This window comes from Stegodyphus dumicola, chromosome 1 (genome assembly GCF_044657685.1).
Source record: "Stegodyphus dumicola isolate Sdum_Otavi_A_Nest chromosome 1, ASM4465768v1".
NCBI lineage: Eukaryota > Metazoa > Arthropoda > Arachnida > Araneae > Eresidae > Stegodyphus > Stegodyphus dumicola.
Genome location: NC_140768.1, coordinates 272,052,265 through 272,071,162, shown reverse-complemented (window position 1 = coordinate 272,071,162; position 18,898 = coordinate 272,052,265). Strand labels below are relative to the sequence as shown.

The 18,898-nt window shown below is 29.9% G+C and overlaps 1 protein-coding gene across 7 annotated transcripts in view; it reads right to left on the bottom strand.

Moving 5' to 3' along the window:
* The window catches only part of LOC118180898 (FK506-binding protein 15-like), a 138,686-nt gene that overhangs the window by 67,877 nt on the left and 51,911 nt on the right, over window positions 1-18,898 (bottom strand). For all 7 annotated transcript variants that reach the window (XM_035349966.2, XM_035349965.2, XM_035349968.2 and 4 more), the window contains exons 12-18: window positions 18,068-18,122; window positions 17,715-17,828; window positions 9,944-10,082; window positions 9,395-9,480; window positions 3,034-3,258; window positions 435-536; window positions 256-350 (exon numbers count right to left, since the gene is read on the bottom strand). In XM_035349966.2, the coding sequence (XP_035205857.1) occupies window positions 256-350; window positions 435-536; window positions 3,034-3,258; window positions 9,395-9,480; window positions 9,944-10,082; window positions 17,715-17,828; window positions 18,068-18,122 (816 nt within the window). The remainder of the gene's footprint in view (window positions 1-255; window positions 351-434; window positions 537-3,033; window positions 3,259-9,394; window positions 9,481-9,943; window positions 10,083-17,714; window positions 17,829-18,067; window positions 18,123-18,898) is intronic.

The following is an 18,898-nucleotide window of genomic DNA, read 5'->3' as shown; positions in this document are numbered from 1 at the left end:
TTCATGCTTCAATAATGCATTCAAAATTTTTTTTAACTTTTGATTTGTTATTCACTTTTTTATATAAATTATTATCTACATATTAAAACAAGTCACTACTTTATAAAAAAAAAACTTATTTAAACAGAGAAATTTAACTTTAAAATATTAGTAGATTTCAGAAATCTATTTTATTGTGATAAATATTTCTAGAATATATCAACAATTTTAAAAAACTACACGTTATAAGCAATTAAAATAATATGATTTAACAACCTTTGATTTCTTTGCAAGAGATCACAGATTTTTTCATTGAGGGCCTGTATTTTAGAATTTCTTATTTCAACATCCTCCTTTAGTTGTTGATTCTCCTTCAAAATTAAATACACATACATTACGATTAATACACATACACACATACTCCAAATAAATGACTAAGATATTAGTAACATTACCTGGATAATTCTTTGAATATTTTGAAGAAGAATAGTACCTTCCATAAAATGCATATGACTCAAACCAGTTGATTTACCCTGTTGCAGGCGTAAATCATCAACCTGTAATTTCAAAATAAAGTAGATAATAAGGAAAAAAACTGAATTTTTTTCTCAGATCTGCAGAAATTATTAACACATACATTAAAAAAATATTGATACATTAATGCGAGTTCTACTTTTTTACACAACTGCAAGCTAAGAAGTGGTTAACTTAGTGCATTTAAAATATTTAAACTACTGAAATAATAAAATTTAAGTTAATATAATAATTAGGGCACAATTATGTTAAGCTAGATTTTATATGTAATACTGCCTGAGCCATCACATTATTACATAGAAAATTTACAGGAATCATACAATATTGCTTCAAAATAATACCAGAGTCAATTGATAGATTGAAAAAAAAAATGTTAATGTGCAATAAAAAATTCCACAATAAAATTCACAAATAAATTTAAAATAAATTTCAATGGGTACTGTGACAAAAATTTTAAGATTTTGAGGAGTTTTCTGAGATTTCATGTTATCAGATTTTTATGCTCTGATTAACAAATAAAACTGCAAATTTCAGATATTTTTTCATATTTTCTAATCACAGAATAATATTTCAGAATAATTACTTTTTGCATTTTATTTTTCATATGGAATGTTAAGATATTCTAAATATGTGATTTTTCATACTGGATGGGATAAAAAGAATACCACAGTACAAGTTCTGTAATTGATTTATTAAGCCTAAACAAATTAATTCTGAATTTACAATGATACAAGTTTTATCTGGCAACAGCAAATAATCTTCCACTTACAAAATAATAGCTAGAAGCAATGCAAGAAAAAGCCCACTGTGTTTTGGAATACGCCAAAACTCATCATTTATCATCATTCAAAGGCATTTTTGCACAAATTTTGGCAAAGAGCTACTGCATCCACACAACATTAGATGGTGCATGAAGTACTTTTAGCACACAGGTGGCTTGTGTAAGAGAACCAGCCCAGGCTGAACAGAAGCCAAAAGTGAAATGGTTGAAAAAATTCATGAAACATTTTTACGAAGTACGAAAACTTAAGTTTTAACAAAACCAACGCAGGGTGCGAGTTCTGAACTCAATGTGCCTCATATAATGGTGTGGCATGCATTACAGAAATATCTACAATTCTGGTCATACACCTTACAGATGGTACAGCCTTTAAAACTTTCCAGCACATCATTGTGTAAAGCTTTCTGTAAGAATCTGCAAGACAAGCTGGAGGTAGATGGTTTCACTAACAGATTTGCATTTATGAATGAGGCCAATTTTCATATTTCTGGCATATGAATCACCATAATTTGAAATTTTGGTGCAAGGAAAATCACATGGTGTAAGGGAACATGAGCATGATTCTGCAAAAGTGAATATTTTCTGCACCATTTTCAACAGTTGTGCTTTTGGTCTTTTTTTCTCCGTGGAAAAATCAATTAACGGGCACATTTACCAAGATATGTTATAAGAATGGTTGTTCCTTCATTTGGAGGAAGCGGCTGCCTTCATTCTGTAGCAAGATGGTGCTCCACCACATTTGCATGAAAATGGACACCAGTACCTGAAAAATAGTCTGCCCCATCACTGGATTAGCGGTACTGGATCAAATGATATGCCATTGCTTTGTTGGCCACTGAGATCCTCAGATACGTCAAGTCTCTGTGCCTCCATTTCCCCAGGACTTACAGCAAGTGAAGCAGTGGATAACTGAAGTGCTTGAATCATTAAGAAAGGATATTCTATCACAAGTGTGGCAGGAACTGGAATACCACACAGATATTTACCATGTCACTGGAGGGGCACACATAAAACATTTGTAGAAACTGAGATAACTATAGTTATAGTAGTTAAATTTGATTTATCAAAATAAAGTAATTACAGCATTCACAAGTATGCTTTCCTTTTGTCCCATTCAATATGAAATACCCGGTAAAAAAAAAAAAAAAAAAAAAGGCCTTTTTATCTAGAATATAAAATGAATACAATTTAATACCAAGGTTAAAACTCAAATAACTATAAAAATTCTTATGAAACATTATTTAAATAGCATAGATTTTATTTCAGATATTCATATCACTATTATATTTCAAAAAATGAAAAGTTTGAAAAAAGTAGAAATTATGTTAATTTTTATGTCACATTTGAAAAACAATCTCATTGTAAATATATGATTATAACCTTGATTATATGCAATTTAATATTTTATTTGTAGAATAACCATTCACCTGAAGCTTAATAGAATCACCACAATTCCACAAAAAACAGAAAAAATCAATTAAAATTCAAATTAATTTTTTTAATTAAGAGTCACAGTTATACTACAAACTAAGAAGTTATCAAAACAAATTACTTGGCTCAATGACTGCCATTTTCCAACAGCAACAATATTAATTAATTTATTGAAATGAGCAACTGATATTAAATATAACAGTTGACAAAAAAAAATCAAAAACTCTGTGCTGGCAGAGAGGATTTAAAATCTATTCCCAACCACATATTCAGTAATGAACTCTGAACTTAGGTAATATAATTCACACCTTTTGAATAACAGAGTCCACTTTATCAGTTATCTTTGACAAACTTAATCTCACTTCAGCATTTTGACTTCGGGTTTCAGTAATAAGTAATGGTAGATGAGCATCTGCCATACTTGTAGGAATAGATGGCATCACTCCTGAAATACCATGCATAGGAAACTGAGTTTGTGGAACTTGAAAAGGACTTGATATTTGAGGTGGATATGCTGGAAATGGTGCAGAAGTCTAAAATGTAAATATTTATCACAATTATAACTATACACCATAAACAAAAGTAATCATAAATAAAATATAAGTTTGTTCATTACTTGAATAAAACAGAGTTTATGAGTTTTCATAAGAGAGAAATGACTAATTATATTTTTAACATTTATAATATGCTAATAGATTATTTATAAGCACAAGCTGCATATTCATGACATAATATTTTATTACTTTAAGCATAAGTTTCATATATCTTACTTTTATCACTTTTTACAAATTTAATCATTAATTTATCTGGGTACGGCAAAACAATTAAGAGCTACTGACATTGATTTGAAGGAATTAGTAAAGGGAGAGACACCTTTGTATGGTAGATGAAACATTTGAAAGAATTTGAAAGGATTTGAGATATTTGAAAGAATTACAGTGACTAAAAAACACAGTTTTTAAAGTTCAATACAGTTTGGAGGAAGATGGGGAGACAGTTTTAATAGGGGGGAAAATTAAGAAGTGATTGAATTAAGAAAAATTAAATTTTATACAATGAAATATTTCGTTCTTGAAGACAGGTACCTACGTCAGATCGCATCAAAACCAATCGAGTTTTATTCCAAATTCATAACAAACTAAGGCTGTATTTTTGTCTAATTTTAATTTTTTCTTAGGCATATTTCTCTTCAAGTTAGAGGTATTTCTGTCTTTGGGAAGTATTTTAGTTTTGCAACCTATGAACTAAGGAGTTTTGTGAAGATTCAATGGCTCTTCAAACACTTTTAAAACTTACTGTTGACTAACATACTGTAGGGAAGGGGCAGAGAACTAGGATCAAAGCTAAATTCATTAGACGCATTTTATTTTCAATTATGCATGGAAAACAGTAAAAAAAAATTACTTATCCAAAACTATTTTTAAAAGGAAAGAAGGAATTAAAACTGCATAATTTCTAACTGTGAGAATGAAATGATGCAATACCTATATCAGAATGACTCAGAGAGAGATCTTAATTGGAATTAAAATTGCACTTACTTAACTCTTATGAATATCAATAATGGCACTGAAACATCAAAACATGAAATTTCAGAAGTTATCCATGAGAACAATGAAAGTGATGATAACAGTAAAAGTAAAATATAGCTTGAAATAGCAATACCAGGAATTTATGTTCAAGCAAAACTCTCAAAAAATGATTTGATGAAAGAGCCGGGAAAATGAAAAAGTACAAAATTACTCTTAATGTTTTATATTGAAATGTGTAAGAAACAAAAATGAATATGCCTTTATGAAATAAAAATCATAATTTCTTTTAAAGATATAAAAGCATGTAGTTATACAGCATGTGCATTTACTTCAATTATTAAAACATGGATAAGATTTTTACATTAATTAATGATATAATACATTCATCATTGTTAAAATTATATATAAAGAACAGCAATTATTTTCATATACACAAATTGAGATTTTTATTTCATTTCAATTGCAACAAATAACAGCTATTAAATACAACATATGCACATTTAAAAACTAACTAGCACACACAGCTAAAATGAAGTTAGAAACAAGATAAAAGTAGGTAGACACTCTGGAATCATGTTTAAACACAAACAGAATAAAAGAAGTACATAAGCATTTGCAGATGACCCATCTGCTTTGTCAGCTAGAACTGAGATAGATAGCTTCATCATCACTGTTCTTGTCTATTCCTTTATATGAATTTTAAATGTTTTTGTTTTAACCTGATTGAGAAATTAAGAATTACATCCAAGTTTACTATAAACATTTATGAAGTTTTTCATAGCATACATAAGTTTACAGTGCTTAGAGCCAACAGAGAAACACACAAACAGCAAGGTCTCTTTGTGGGAGTATCAGTGTTGCCTATGGCTGAAACCTATATGCAAAAACTTGTAAGATTTTGCTATCCTCTATGTTTCTCCCCGTTTGGCGGAAGAGGTATGTAGATGACATTTTCATGCTATGGAAACATTTAGAAGATGAACCAAATACATTTATCTTATAACTAAGCTTTGTTATCTTTATTTTAGTAAAAACTCCTCCTTTGTAAGGAAAGTTGAAACACAATTTTCCTTACAAAGGTACATTTTATTTTCAATACAATAAACGTTACTTTAGAAGAAGGAAGTCTATGAATTTGGTATTTATCAGTTTCGAGAAAGCTTCTGAAGGTCTACCATCTATGCTACTATACACAGCTGAGAGTTATGGAAAAAAGAAGAAACAGATTAAGATAAGGAAGGTGATATTCTTGATGTTCCGTTTCCAGAGTGGCTTGGTACTGCCTCAATTATGTATAAGCTACTATTTAAATTATAGAAATTATTAACTGAGATTAAAGTATGAATTAAGAAATTATTTTTTAATTATGTCAGTTTACAACAAAGTAGACATAATTTATACATCGGACTACAATATATTTTATAGTTGATTCAATAATACAATATGTACATTTTTAATAATTTAAAATTTCAGAGTTTTAAAGAAAACCAAAGAAAGTAAGGTTAGGTTATTTAATTATGGCAAAGCCTCGAGGGCTATCTGCTTAAGGGAAGGGTTGCCTTCGTGGAGGACTTTTAAAGGGAAACTGGCTCGTATACACATTACACATGGGGAAAACCACGGAAACACCTATGCAGCCAGCCCGTTACAAAGAAAGTAATAAAAGTATAATGATATAAGGTGAAATTCAGCAAGTAAAATATTAAAATACAGCTTACAGTTGAAATACATTAATATTTTAAATAATATAATCTATGAGGTTTGAATTAACCCAATTATTACATAAGATACTTCAATTCTAGCAAGTTCTATTTCCTTCCTCCCCACCCCCACATATGAATCCCTATTCCCCTTAATAGTTGCATAAACATAGACATATATAGCAGCAATTACTGAGCACACTTCAGCATTTTAAAAATGTTTTGAATTTTTAAAAACTTTTCTCTTTTTGAAACTTAGGTTACATTTTAATAAATGCTGCCTGAACTAAATTTTTAACTCCATATCATTACAAAATTCCTCAAAACTTTTTTGAAGTATTGATTTTCACTTAAACCTATTACAAACAAAGTATGAACATATATACACATATCACATACAATACGTTCAGTAACATAGCTAAATATATGCAAGATTAGGCAATTCCTAAGGGCCCATTACTTTTGATTTTTGAATATCTGAAACGTACTAATAAATCAATAAATTTGTTACTGAATCCATCTTTGATATTTAGTGTGTACATAATTAAATTTTATGAATAAATTACGTCATTAATTATAAAAAGGTTTTATACCTTTTTTTGAGTAATACAAAAATTACATATAAAATTGAAAGCCACAGCAGCCTACCTTGTTTGTTGCTAATTCCAGTGTTGCATAAACAATTCTTTTGTTTAAATGAATTTGCCTGTCTGTAGTATATTAACATTATCATCACATTCGTGTCCGCAATCTAATCAAAACTAGCCTGTTTTGTTTGTGATAATAAATTTTGCATTTGTTTTTGCCATGTTCTTTATAGTTCAGTGTAAGAAGGTATTAAAGAATAACAAAAAATGGTAGTTACGGAAAATCCCGTCGACCATTTTTGCCTATTACAGAATAGACGCCAAACTACGCAATTTTTCATCAAAAATGGAAAAGTCGTCTTCAAACACACTGGATTTGGTATAACCTTGATTACATGTGTTAGTTATTACCCTTGGGTTTGGTGTGACCTTGATTACACATGTTAGTTATTATTCTTAAATAAAGACTCCTTTTCCCCTCCTCTGTTGAAAAAAAAAATTATTAAAATTTGGGACCTGCCTACTACAGAAGAGCATGCTGTTGAATATTTCCAAAATTATGAAATCTTACTGGCCTCAAAAAAATATGTTAATGGCCACAAAATGACACTTTATTTAAAAACTGAGAAGCAATGGCATTGTACCAAAAATTAAATATAAATAAATGATAATATAATAAATTTGAAAGAAAATTAAGAATAGAACGTTTTTTCTTGTACAGTAGAAGTCCAGAAATCCGCAATGATTTTAGGATTTTGCGGATTCCAAGACAGAAAAGATAATATTTAGACTAAAAGTGCAAAATAAATAAGGCATATTAGATACATTTAATTAAATTATTATACACATTAATACAATAATTAATTATATGCATTAAATTATTATTACAGATATAAACTGATTATATTATATTGTTCATTTACATTAGGCTCCTCTATTTTTAAATCAGCATGAATCTGCTTCCCGTTTTCTTTCAGAAGTAGTCCTAAAATAGGTACTCCGCCACTGCCGGAACCACTTGTAAAAGACAGCATTCAGGTTTGCCGATTTCGCCTGATGTAAAGATTTCCGGTTTAGGATTCTGGTGTTAAATCCCTGTTGCTGTAAAATTTCAACAGTTTTTCTTTATTGTTTTGTATATCATACACAGTACTTGTGGCAATTCCATACGATTCTGCTATAAACCAAGCAGTAGCACCTGCCTCCATCTTTAGAATTCCCACTTTTTCATTGCCGTCAATGCAACCTGTTTACGTTTTCAAACGTTGCAAGTTGTAAAATCACGAGTGCGTTTCTTATCTGTCATTGTATTAAAAGGTGCTGAAATTAAAAATATTCTTAATATATCCACAACATATCCGGGAAAAAAAAACAACATTACTAAACCATCTCCTGAAATAACGAAGCTCTTAAAGTACAACGATGTGAAGCGTGAACTTGAAATAAGAGTCTGCTTTTTACCTCGGTGCAGATTGGAAGGAAAAAAACTCTTATCATGATGTCAATAATTTGGTATTTCCGTTATGACTCATTAATATTCGGTAATTATGACGTCATTATCCAGTAAGTATTTTTTCTTTGATATTTCGTACTCCATGTTGCGATTTCTGGAACCTATAAACTAAATGTTTATATTTTGAGAGGCAACGCAGATTTCAGGAGTTGGCGGATTTTCGGTATTTGACTGTATTAGTAATTTTTTTTTTTTTTTTGTTTGGTGCAATTGGCGATACCTCTTGTAGTCGATGGAATTTTCCGCAAGTACCCAAAAAATTGCTACTTCAATTCAAACAAGCTGATTTGGCACATTAGACTGCACATGCACATTTCATGAAAGGAGCAAGCAGAACAACTCAGTGCCCACTTCTTGTAGCAGTCTGTGGACTATATTTAGTTCTGCAAAATCTTAAAAACTGCTTTAATTAGCTGTTGATTGGAAAATAAAATTTGAAGGTGAAATATATTAAAACAATTATAACAATTCCTTACAATACAATAACTAAGAATATACAAATATGTATATTATTAATTAAAATGCATAAGAAAAGACTAAAGAGTGGACCCAAATCCTTCCTGTTAACACACTTTATAACTCCACAATTTTTTTTTTTTTTAGAGTTTGTCTGCACTTGACTTCTTATCAGACTAGATGTCATGAAGCAGACTTACTTGTAATGATGTAGATATATTGATTGTGTTGCTAAGATCCATAATGAAGAGCAAACTTGACAACTGAGACAGACTGACTATTCATTTGATACTCATTCAATTGATATTTGTGGCCACTAACAACCTGACACTCTTAATTCACGCCTATTTCAAAATGCTTGCCTAATTGATAGCTTATGGCAAGAAGACAGAAGCAAGCAACAGTCCAACTACGCTGAGGTGCAGAAAGGAAGTGTGTATATAGAGGCTTATGAAGAGAAAAGTTTTTGTTTAAGTTCCAAATTAGCTACATCATCATCATTATGTGAAAGCCATATGATGAGCTTAATCTCGATATGACACAGTCTAGAAAATATTATGAAAGGTTAGGCATGCGGTTAAATATTTTTAGAATAAAGGGGAAGTATCCCAAATTAAAATGAGGAGTTAATGGGATATTGCTAATTTAAATTATAATTTCAATTTACATAATTTTTATTATATATATTTATATATATGTAAAAAGTTTTGCTAAAGGGCCAAAGATTTCTAGCTATGACATTGTAAACATTAACATTATTAATAATTAATGATATATTAGTTCATATCTGAGAGCCCTTTTACTCTGAAAATTCAATGTTTATTGATATTAGCTCTTTTCCCTACAATCTAAAAACTAAATTGGGGAATAAATGATTGACTTACCACATACGGCTGCTGCACTGGCATGGCTGACTGTGCATAAAGTGAAACTTGACTAGACTGCTGAGTCATTTGGAATGGAGTATTTGCTATAATAATAAGAAGAATCAGGTTTGAAAAACATTAACAAAATTTGCTTTAATCAGAAAAGGTCTAAAAATTAAAATACAAATTTGCTAAAACACTCAAGAATTTTAGTACCTCTGCAAGGTATTTCTAATAACTGCTTATGATTGTAATTAAACTGCACAATTTCTCAAATTTCCATTTGGAAAGCCAATCAAAGACCCCTGCTACTGAACATATTTTTACTTTCATGGATTCTTCCTAGTTATCAAAAGAGATTCTCAGGAGACTTCTCAAAACAGAAACTCTGCATGATTGTCATACCCAATAACTGAAATATTCCACACAGATACTAAAATTCTTCAATACTTTTTAGAAGATCAATTTTTTTAAAAAATTTCAAACTAAAATACTCTTTTTGATATTTGTTAATAAGACTATATTTACAGCTTTTACATGAAAGATTTTTATTAATTGATAGAATACCTGGTAGTGGTTGAGGATGAGTTACTTGAGCAAAAGTGATAGTTCCAGAATTTGTACGAGACCTAGGTTTTGAAAAGGGTTTTGGAGAAGATGTTCTAGATGAACTTTGTGTTGTAACTGGAGGAGCTGAAATTTCTTCCTAAGGAAGCATAATAGAGTAATCAATACAGTACACAATGAAACATTTTAATAATACTTACTTTAGGAAAAAGTTAAACTTTTAAGTAAAAAACATAATTAAATGTCATCCGCATTGGATTTTTGCTGTTTTTCCCTCATGTAACAAGAAATCATGCTTGTTTGCCTTAAAAGTCTTCTGTTCAAATATCATTCCTACGGCAGAGCTTTTTTAAGCTTTGTCATAACAATTAACTAATCAAAGAAGATGCCTAATGAAATTTAATATAAAATAAATGCAATGACTGTCCCTTTTTCTTCTTCTTTCTCTCATTTTTTCCCCTGCAATTAATTTTAAACCTCTGTTTTGTTATTTCAAGCATTATTATAAAGGTTAAGATACAATAGGTTTCCACAGACAGGAGTTTGTGTACACAGGAAAATTTAATGTATGTTTAATAATTTTAGCAGAATGAAAATTAATGTATTTCAAGGAATGACAAAAATGCATGTTTTTTCAAGAAAATTCATCACAACTCATCACAAGGAAGATTCATGCTATTATTGTTCAAAATCTATAGAGCTATTTTTTATTAAAATTAAAGGTACATAAAGTTTGAATTTTTCTAATTATTTATGCAAAGCATCAAGTCATGATGTCTGCTGAAGTTATATACTGCTTTATAAAAACCAAAAACATAATAAAAACGAAAATTAATTCGAATTACTTGATTTCATCTCACAAAATACTTTCATATAGAAAACATTAATGGCCTACTGTTAATGCCTCCAATATGAAAGGCCAAGATGACCGTTTCCTCAGCAGATGGGCCAAAATGTGCAGCAGATATTATTGGTCAAAATCTTACTCAAATTACACACTGAAGGCTACAGAACAGAACTGAAATATCATGGACAGTAAATGTCCCTAATGTTTCAGATCTTACTAGCAGCTTCGCTGCCAGACTTCGTCTGGCTTTTAAATGTACCAGAAAAATGGCTGAAGGGAAAACCAAACGTTAAATTTAAAAGCTGCATAGAATTTTATTCTGCAGAACAACTTCATAAAAAAAGTTATTACGTATAACAAAATTACAATGAAATAAGCAATATCCCTTAATACAAATATTAATTATCCTAACAAATAAATTAACCAACTTCCCTTTGCAAAATCTTAAGAACTCAAATGGTACAAAGGAGGTTAAGAACTTTGTTTCCTAAAAAAATCACTCAAAACTTTTCAATAGCTTAAAAACAGTGAAATAAGCAATAAATAACATAAAAGAATACAAAAAACAAAAAATTCTGAAAATCAAAGTATAATTAATGATATTTTATCTTATATTTTCAAGAGAAAAAAATTACAATGAAATAAGCTATATCCCTTAATACAAATATTAATTATCCTAATAAAAAAAATTAACCAACTTTCCGTTGAAGAAAACAAATCATGCAAAACTTTTCAATATCTTACAAACAGTGAAAAAAGCAAAAATTAACATGAAAGAAACTTAAAAAAAAAAAAAAAAAAAAAAAAAAAAAAAAATTCCACGCAGAATTTTACTTTGCAGGGCAACTTTATCAAAAAAATATCAATAAAAATGTATTATATATATATAAAAATGACAACGAAATATGCCAATCTCATAAAAACAGTGACATAAGAAATACGATGAAGAATTGTTGCCAAACCCATATTTCTAAAAGAATGAAACTATTCAATATGATGCCATTTCATCAAAAATCTATCAACAACAATAAGACAGGAAAATTGTTGCCAAAATCACATTTTTAAAGATATGAGATGTGAGAAGTGTACTCGGAAGCTTCATTAAACAATTTTTTTTAATACAAAATATTATCATTTTTCCAAAATTCTTTTTGTAAAAGCAGTCGCAAGGTTGAAAGTTTCACGTGTCCAAAAATCAAAGAAAAATAAACTGTACATTTTTAAGAATAAACTTTTTTAGAAAAAATCCCATTGAAAACGTGTTAAGCTCACTTTGTTAAATAAATTCGTATTTAATCGATTTATTGAAACACGAAATTTATTTTAAATTCGTAAATTAGCTAAGTGCCTACGTTTCATGACGATGTGAAAATGGAGTGTGTAGAATAAAATCTCGCTTTCCTACAGCCCATTTTGTCTCAAAATGACGCGATTTCGTCACAAAACATAAAATAAAAAAAATTCGAATTCGAATTTCGAAAAAATCCCTTCGAGGTGCTCTGGCTCTTGTCTAGATGCACCTATGTACCAAATTTCGTAGCCGTGGGTCTATTAGCTTACATGCAGCGCGAACGAAAGGCACACACACAGACAGACTCTTTGTTTTATTATATGTAGAGATTAACTCTTTGATGACCAAACCGCCCCACACTATCGTTCATTCAGACGACCACAACCGCCTGAAAACGGCCGAGATTGTGATCTTGTTTTCTTTCCTCCCCCTAAGGTATGCAGTAGCAGGTGCAGTTTTCCTAAATGCATTGTATCAGTTTACTGCAGACAGCTCCTCCTAAGAAGTTTCTTATCTTTAGTCATGTGATATTTCATTGTTAATTCTTTTTTGGTACATTGTGCTTTTAAGCTCTAATTAAAACGTGCAAATATTGCACAGTTTAACTCAGCAAGAAATTGAGGCTATTTTTTAATGATACAGATGAGTCAGATTTGGACTCAGAAGATGGCTACAGGAAAGACACAGAAAATGATAATGAAGAAGAATTACTTATAGCAGAAAATAAAGATGAGCATGGAGCAAATCTGGAAGCAGATGTTTCAGAAAATTGTAACGTGAATCCAGTAAAAACCTGGTCTACTAATGTTAACAATGATGCCGTAATTGTGTAACCATTTAACAGCTTTTTGGGACCAATTCATATTTTACCTGTTGATGCTTCACCTTTACAATATGTAAAGTTGTTTCTTACAGATGAAATTTGCGAATTAATTCACATAAATACAAATCAATAGGCTGAATTCTGTGCAAGAAAGTGTGGCACTTGATCTTCAATGGGAAAAAATTTCATCTATAAAAGAAATGTGGGCATTCATTACAGACCTTCTTATAATGAGTATTGTAAAATTACTAAGAATAAGTGATTATTGGTCAAGTAACACAATGCTTGGAAATGAAATGGTGAAGAAAATGATGAGCAGAAAGAGATTTTGGGAAATCAAGAATTATTTTCATTTGTCAGATTGGGAAACTGAAGTTAAAAATAGAGAAGAGAACTTTACATATGCACAAAAATTAGAGCCCATCATTTCATATTTAAGAAACAAATTTCAGCAACATTTTGCACGTTATACTGAAGGATCAATTGACAAAATGCTAATTACATTTAATGGTAGATTAGGGATTGTGCAATATATGCCTATGAAACCAGTTAAGTGTGGATTAAAAATATGAATGCTCTGCACATCTCGCTTTGGATATACTTACACCTTTGAAGATTATTGTGGTAAAAAAGATCAGATACCAAGGTCAGAAAGGGTTTAGGATATGACATAGTTATGCACTTAATAACAGCACTTAAAAACTTCATATAAAAAATAACAGAAGTAAACAAAATCTCAGTCGTGATCATAAAAAAGGCCAGAGAGGCTTGTTGGTTTGACCTTCAGAATAGGTTTATAAAGAACAAGGTCAAAGGCTAATGGAATCTTTGTTAGAAAGTAGAAAGGATGTCATTTAAAACTGTCACACCTATTTCTGCGTTATTGGACAGGGAGGATAGGAAATTGCTGTGAAACTGGAAAAGTATTTTTGGCCCATAAAATCTATTTTGACAGATGTTTCACCAGCGTAGACTTAACAAATTCGATTTTGTCAAGTCTATGCTGGTGAATTATCCAGATTTGTATAACTTTTGAGTTATACAAATCTGGACAATTATCACATGGAACTGTGATGACAAATTGGAAAAACATGCCTGAGAACATCAAGCAAATGAAGCTCTGAAATCAATACAACAGGCAGTTAATGCAATGCAAAAGCCTGCTGAATTTACTTTATTCATCCTGGTTTGGTAAAAAATTGATACATATCATTTCCACGAACTGTAAATATGAACCAAGATTTACTACAAGAAGAAAAGGCTCCAAAAATCAGATAGTACCATGCCCACCCACATTTGTCAAGTACAATAAGAATATGGGAGGAGTAGATTCATTAGATCAACATCGAAAATATTACTCAGCTTCTAGAAAATCCTCAAAATGTGAATGTACATATTTTGGTTCCTTTTACACACAGCAGTGAAAAACACCTTTATGGTTTACAGAGTCACTAATTATCCAATCCTAAAAAGACCAAAGCAGCTGTATGATTTTTAGATTAGACTCGATTGAAGAATCCACATCACAATATTCGTTTTGAAAATGAACCTTAGGCATATCTTCGTCCATTGCAATTCATGATCATAAACTCACTTGTGTTTCATGTAAAGGATCAGGAAAAAAACTCTGAGAGATACATTGAAAGTTCTTAGGAGTGTGATATATGTAGAAATGTGCTTATGCAAATTATGCTTTTGGGCTTCAAATTTCAGTTACTAAAAAAAAAAAAAAAAAAAAAAAAAAAAAAAAAAAAAAAAAAAAAAAAAAAGGCGCTTTTACAGGGCTATACAATTTCAGGTACACTTCTTTTATCAGGACCAAATTCAAAATGTATATGGATGTGTGTATACATATATATATATGTAAGTACGAATGTATGTATGTATATACATAGACACATATATGCTTTTTCCTACCACACGTGCATATATTTCTGATCCAGTTCCAATTACAGAACAGCACCCAATTTAAAAAAGGTGAAAACATTATTGCATCATCACAAAAACATGTATAAATGTGCAGTAAACAGCAATATGTGTATAAAAATAGACACATTTATGTATGCATATGTCCTACAAATTCATATGAGTGATAATGCACATGCATATTTACCTATAATATATGCAGAAATAATAATATACATATATAACTAAATAAATGAAAACATGGAAAAACAATGACATTTATAAATGCACTTTGAAACTCATACAATAAAAAAAATCATAAAAAAGGTCTATAACTAAGGTTTATTCCTCAGAAAAAGGATATCAAACGACTCATCAACAAATACAAAGACCCTCATTATTTTTGGAAAAGGAACAACAAAGTCAAATACAATAAAATGAAAAAGTAACACATAACTTTAACTAAAAAATAGCAACTTAATTTGCAAAAAAAGAACGTACATGAAGTGAAATCTTAATCCTCTTTAATAAAAGAAAAAACAAGAAATTCCTGTAAAAATTAAATTTAAGGAAAGAAAATTATTTATTTATATTTTATTCATCATGGGGTGTTAGGGAGCCTATTGTATATGGCAAAGTACAAGAGGTATCTATCTACTTGAGGATTGGCAAAAGTATGGACATGATTTTTTCCCAATGGAAACTGGCCCATATTTATGTTACATATGATACTAATAATATATGTAGTTTGCTTAATGGGGTCCATTTTTATATCCTTTATAAAAACCCAGAAATATTTCAGTACTTAACAGAATTATGATAAAATACCTACTCTTTAAACCAAAGCTATTTTATCATACATTTTAAACAGCAATAAAATTGATATTTAAAAATTTAAGGATTATATTATTTTAATCAATTTATTCCTTCATATAAAAAATAACAGAAGTAAACAAAATCTCAGTCGTGATCATAAAAAAGGCAAGAGAGGCTTGTTGGTTTGACCTTCAGAATAGGTTTATAAAGAACAGGGTCAAAGGCTAATGGAATCTTTGTTAGAAAGTAGAAAGGATGTAATTTAAAATTGTCACACCTATTTCTGTGTTAATGGACAGGGAGGATAGGAAAATTGCTGTGAAACTGGAAAAGTATTTTTGGCCATTCGGTTTTTTAAGGATATAGATTAGCGAAGGGTTTGGATTTCAAAGAGCTAAGGAAGTACACAGCAAGACAAGTTTATATATGATTTTAACTATGTATTTCAATATTTGATTTTAGTATTAACCTCCCTCTCAACATGTTTTGTTCCCATGCACCCCTTTCACCATACCTAGAAGATGCTTCACCATAGCCCCCTTCCTTCCAAAACTAGAAAAATACATATATAGATTTATTCAGATTATTTTTAAATATGTTTTATAAATTAAACAAAAAATACAGAAAATATTGATAAAAACAAAAATGTAAAGAAAAATAGTTTTTTGCATTCATAAACTAAAACTAAATACTTAACATCTAAATAAAGGACTGACAGCATTTCCACTCTCCAAGGGGGGATACCCCTGATTGAGAACCCCTGTCCTAAAGAAGCTGGTTCATAATCACATTATGCATAAAGAAAACAATGAAAATCCGATCCAGCCCACTATTTGCAAGGTAGCAAATAAGGGCCATATTACCAGTTTCTAGCATTTGCATCCACTCAACACCTGGTGGAAACTAAATCTACTCATCAGTAAATTTAATATTAGCAAAATCTACTAGAAGTACCCCCCATATCCATGAGTAATGCATTCCAGGTCAAACTACAGATATATGATATTCATGTAATATACAGAAATTCAGTGAAAGTTAATGAATTTGGAGTAGTAAGACATTATTAAGTAATGATAATAAAATGTATAAGATATGTGATAATAAAATGTATAAGATATGCGATAGTAAAATGTATTATTAATTAGTGATAATAAAATGTGAAATTTTGCATTACTTTATTATCTTATATTGTTAATAAAGAAATGCAAAATTTATGCTATAGCCCACTTTTTCTCTCACTTGAGTATATTAGATAAAAGAATCTGAAAATTTATGGCAATCCAGTCAGAAATTAGACACACAGTGCTTGAAAGATTTACAATGAACTATTATGGCAGGAACAAAAATCTTTTTCCTATACAGCAATAAAAAAATAATTTATAGCAAGTTTCACAATGAAAATTATTTCTGCATACTTGTACATAACATACAGTAATGAAATTTCCCTTTTGGAAAATATTTTTATATTATTGTGGCATTCAGCAAACATCTAAAGTTATGTGTTGGTAGCACAATATTTGCAATGAGGAAAGGAAGTAGGATAATGGTGTGCTTGTATTGAGTTGAGGAACCTTGGATAAGGATCATCCTTCAAAACTGAAGAAAAACCAAAAATGCAATGCTTTTTCCACTTTCATTAGCATTTTATATCATGTTATTGCAGCAACTTTTGCAGTTTGTGGCAAATTAGAAAAAGTACCATGAACTTTTTCCTTATTCTTCAACACTTCATGAACTGAAGGTTCATTCTTACAATAAACCCCAGCAACTTTACAACAAATACACCACATTTTTCTCCTCTATTTCTACAATACCAAGAATTTTTACTTTCTCACTAATGAACAAGAAACATTCTCTTAAGCTTAGAAAAACTGGAACATTACTACTTTTACGTTAGCCCTTGTACTGTAAAAGAGAAAATTTCTGACTAGGAAAGTTGCAATAAATTGTTGCTAATAAAAACGGAATACTATTGAAAGCAAAGCAGAGAGAAATTAAATATGAAAATAGGTATAGTAGATATCAGATATGTAAGTATAGTAGATATCAGATGCTTTGACCACTGGCATGAGTTCATGTTTCAAATTACCTCATTTTCTGAATCACTACTGACTTGAGCTGCAACTGCTCCCTGGAAAGGTAGAGTTGCTGTTCCCATTTTTGCCATACGAGATATGAGCTGAGCTTTGTCCTTCTTGGGACTCTGCAAATTAAATGCATGAATGAAATAAAAAAAAAAATATTCGATTTTCATGTTTCAAATGCGGATTAAAAACCAAATAATATTTTTAATACATTTTTCACATTATCAAAAGTATCAAATAAAAAAATAGAAAAAAATTCTAAATTGCATATTAATAAAACTGCAAATGAGCATACAAATCACAGAATTAACATTTAAAAATATTACGTCAATTTTGATAGCAAAAAAAAATTTTTTACTTGGGTTAATTGTTCAGATATTGAAGCACCTCTCATTCTTATATTATCTTCTTGCCTTAATTAAAAAAAAAAAAAACAATAATTTAAAAAAAAAGTTGAATTAAGTAGTGAAATCTTGAGTTGAAAGTAACTGCTCCTAACAAGCTAAAATAATCATTTAAACCAAATGCTCAAATGCTCTCAAATATTGAATTATTGAAAATGCTTTAAATAGTCATTTTATTGTAACAAAGCTACATAATTCTGACCTGCTTAAGACATGAAATTTAATACACACAAATTTCAGTACTAAGAAAACACTAGCTAATTTGATCAAAAGTAACTCCAGCAGCAAGCAGTAACCATGTTAAGAAGACCAATAAAATGATGTTAAGAAGACCAATAAAATGATGTTAAGAAGACCAATAAAATGCATAAAGGGATTTTATTTAGGAAGACAGTACAATATAAATATATGAATTTCATTCTTTGAAGGGAGGAGAGGACACTAAAACAATTATTTGTAAAATCACCTCACATGCAATAACCTCAACAATATTAATCACAAAATAATCATTTAATTAATAATTCAAAAGTATAATGTGTATGTAGATATTATATTACTAAATCTCATTAAGATATAAATCTGCACCCATTTTTTCACAAAAGATGCAAAAATTCAGGCCTGAATAAAAATTAAACTGATTAAACTGGTAAACTCAAGGCTTAACCCATTAGCCGCTGGTGTTGCGTTGACGCAACGGTCAAAATAAATCCACATATAAATATAACTACTTAAGATATTTTATACCAGCAGATGATTTTGTGTAGGGAATATTATGAAGATTATTT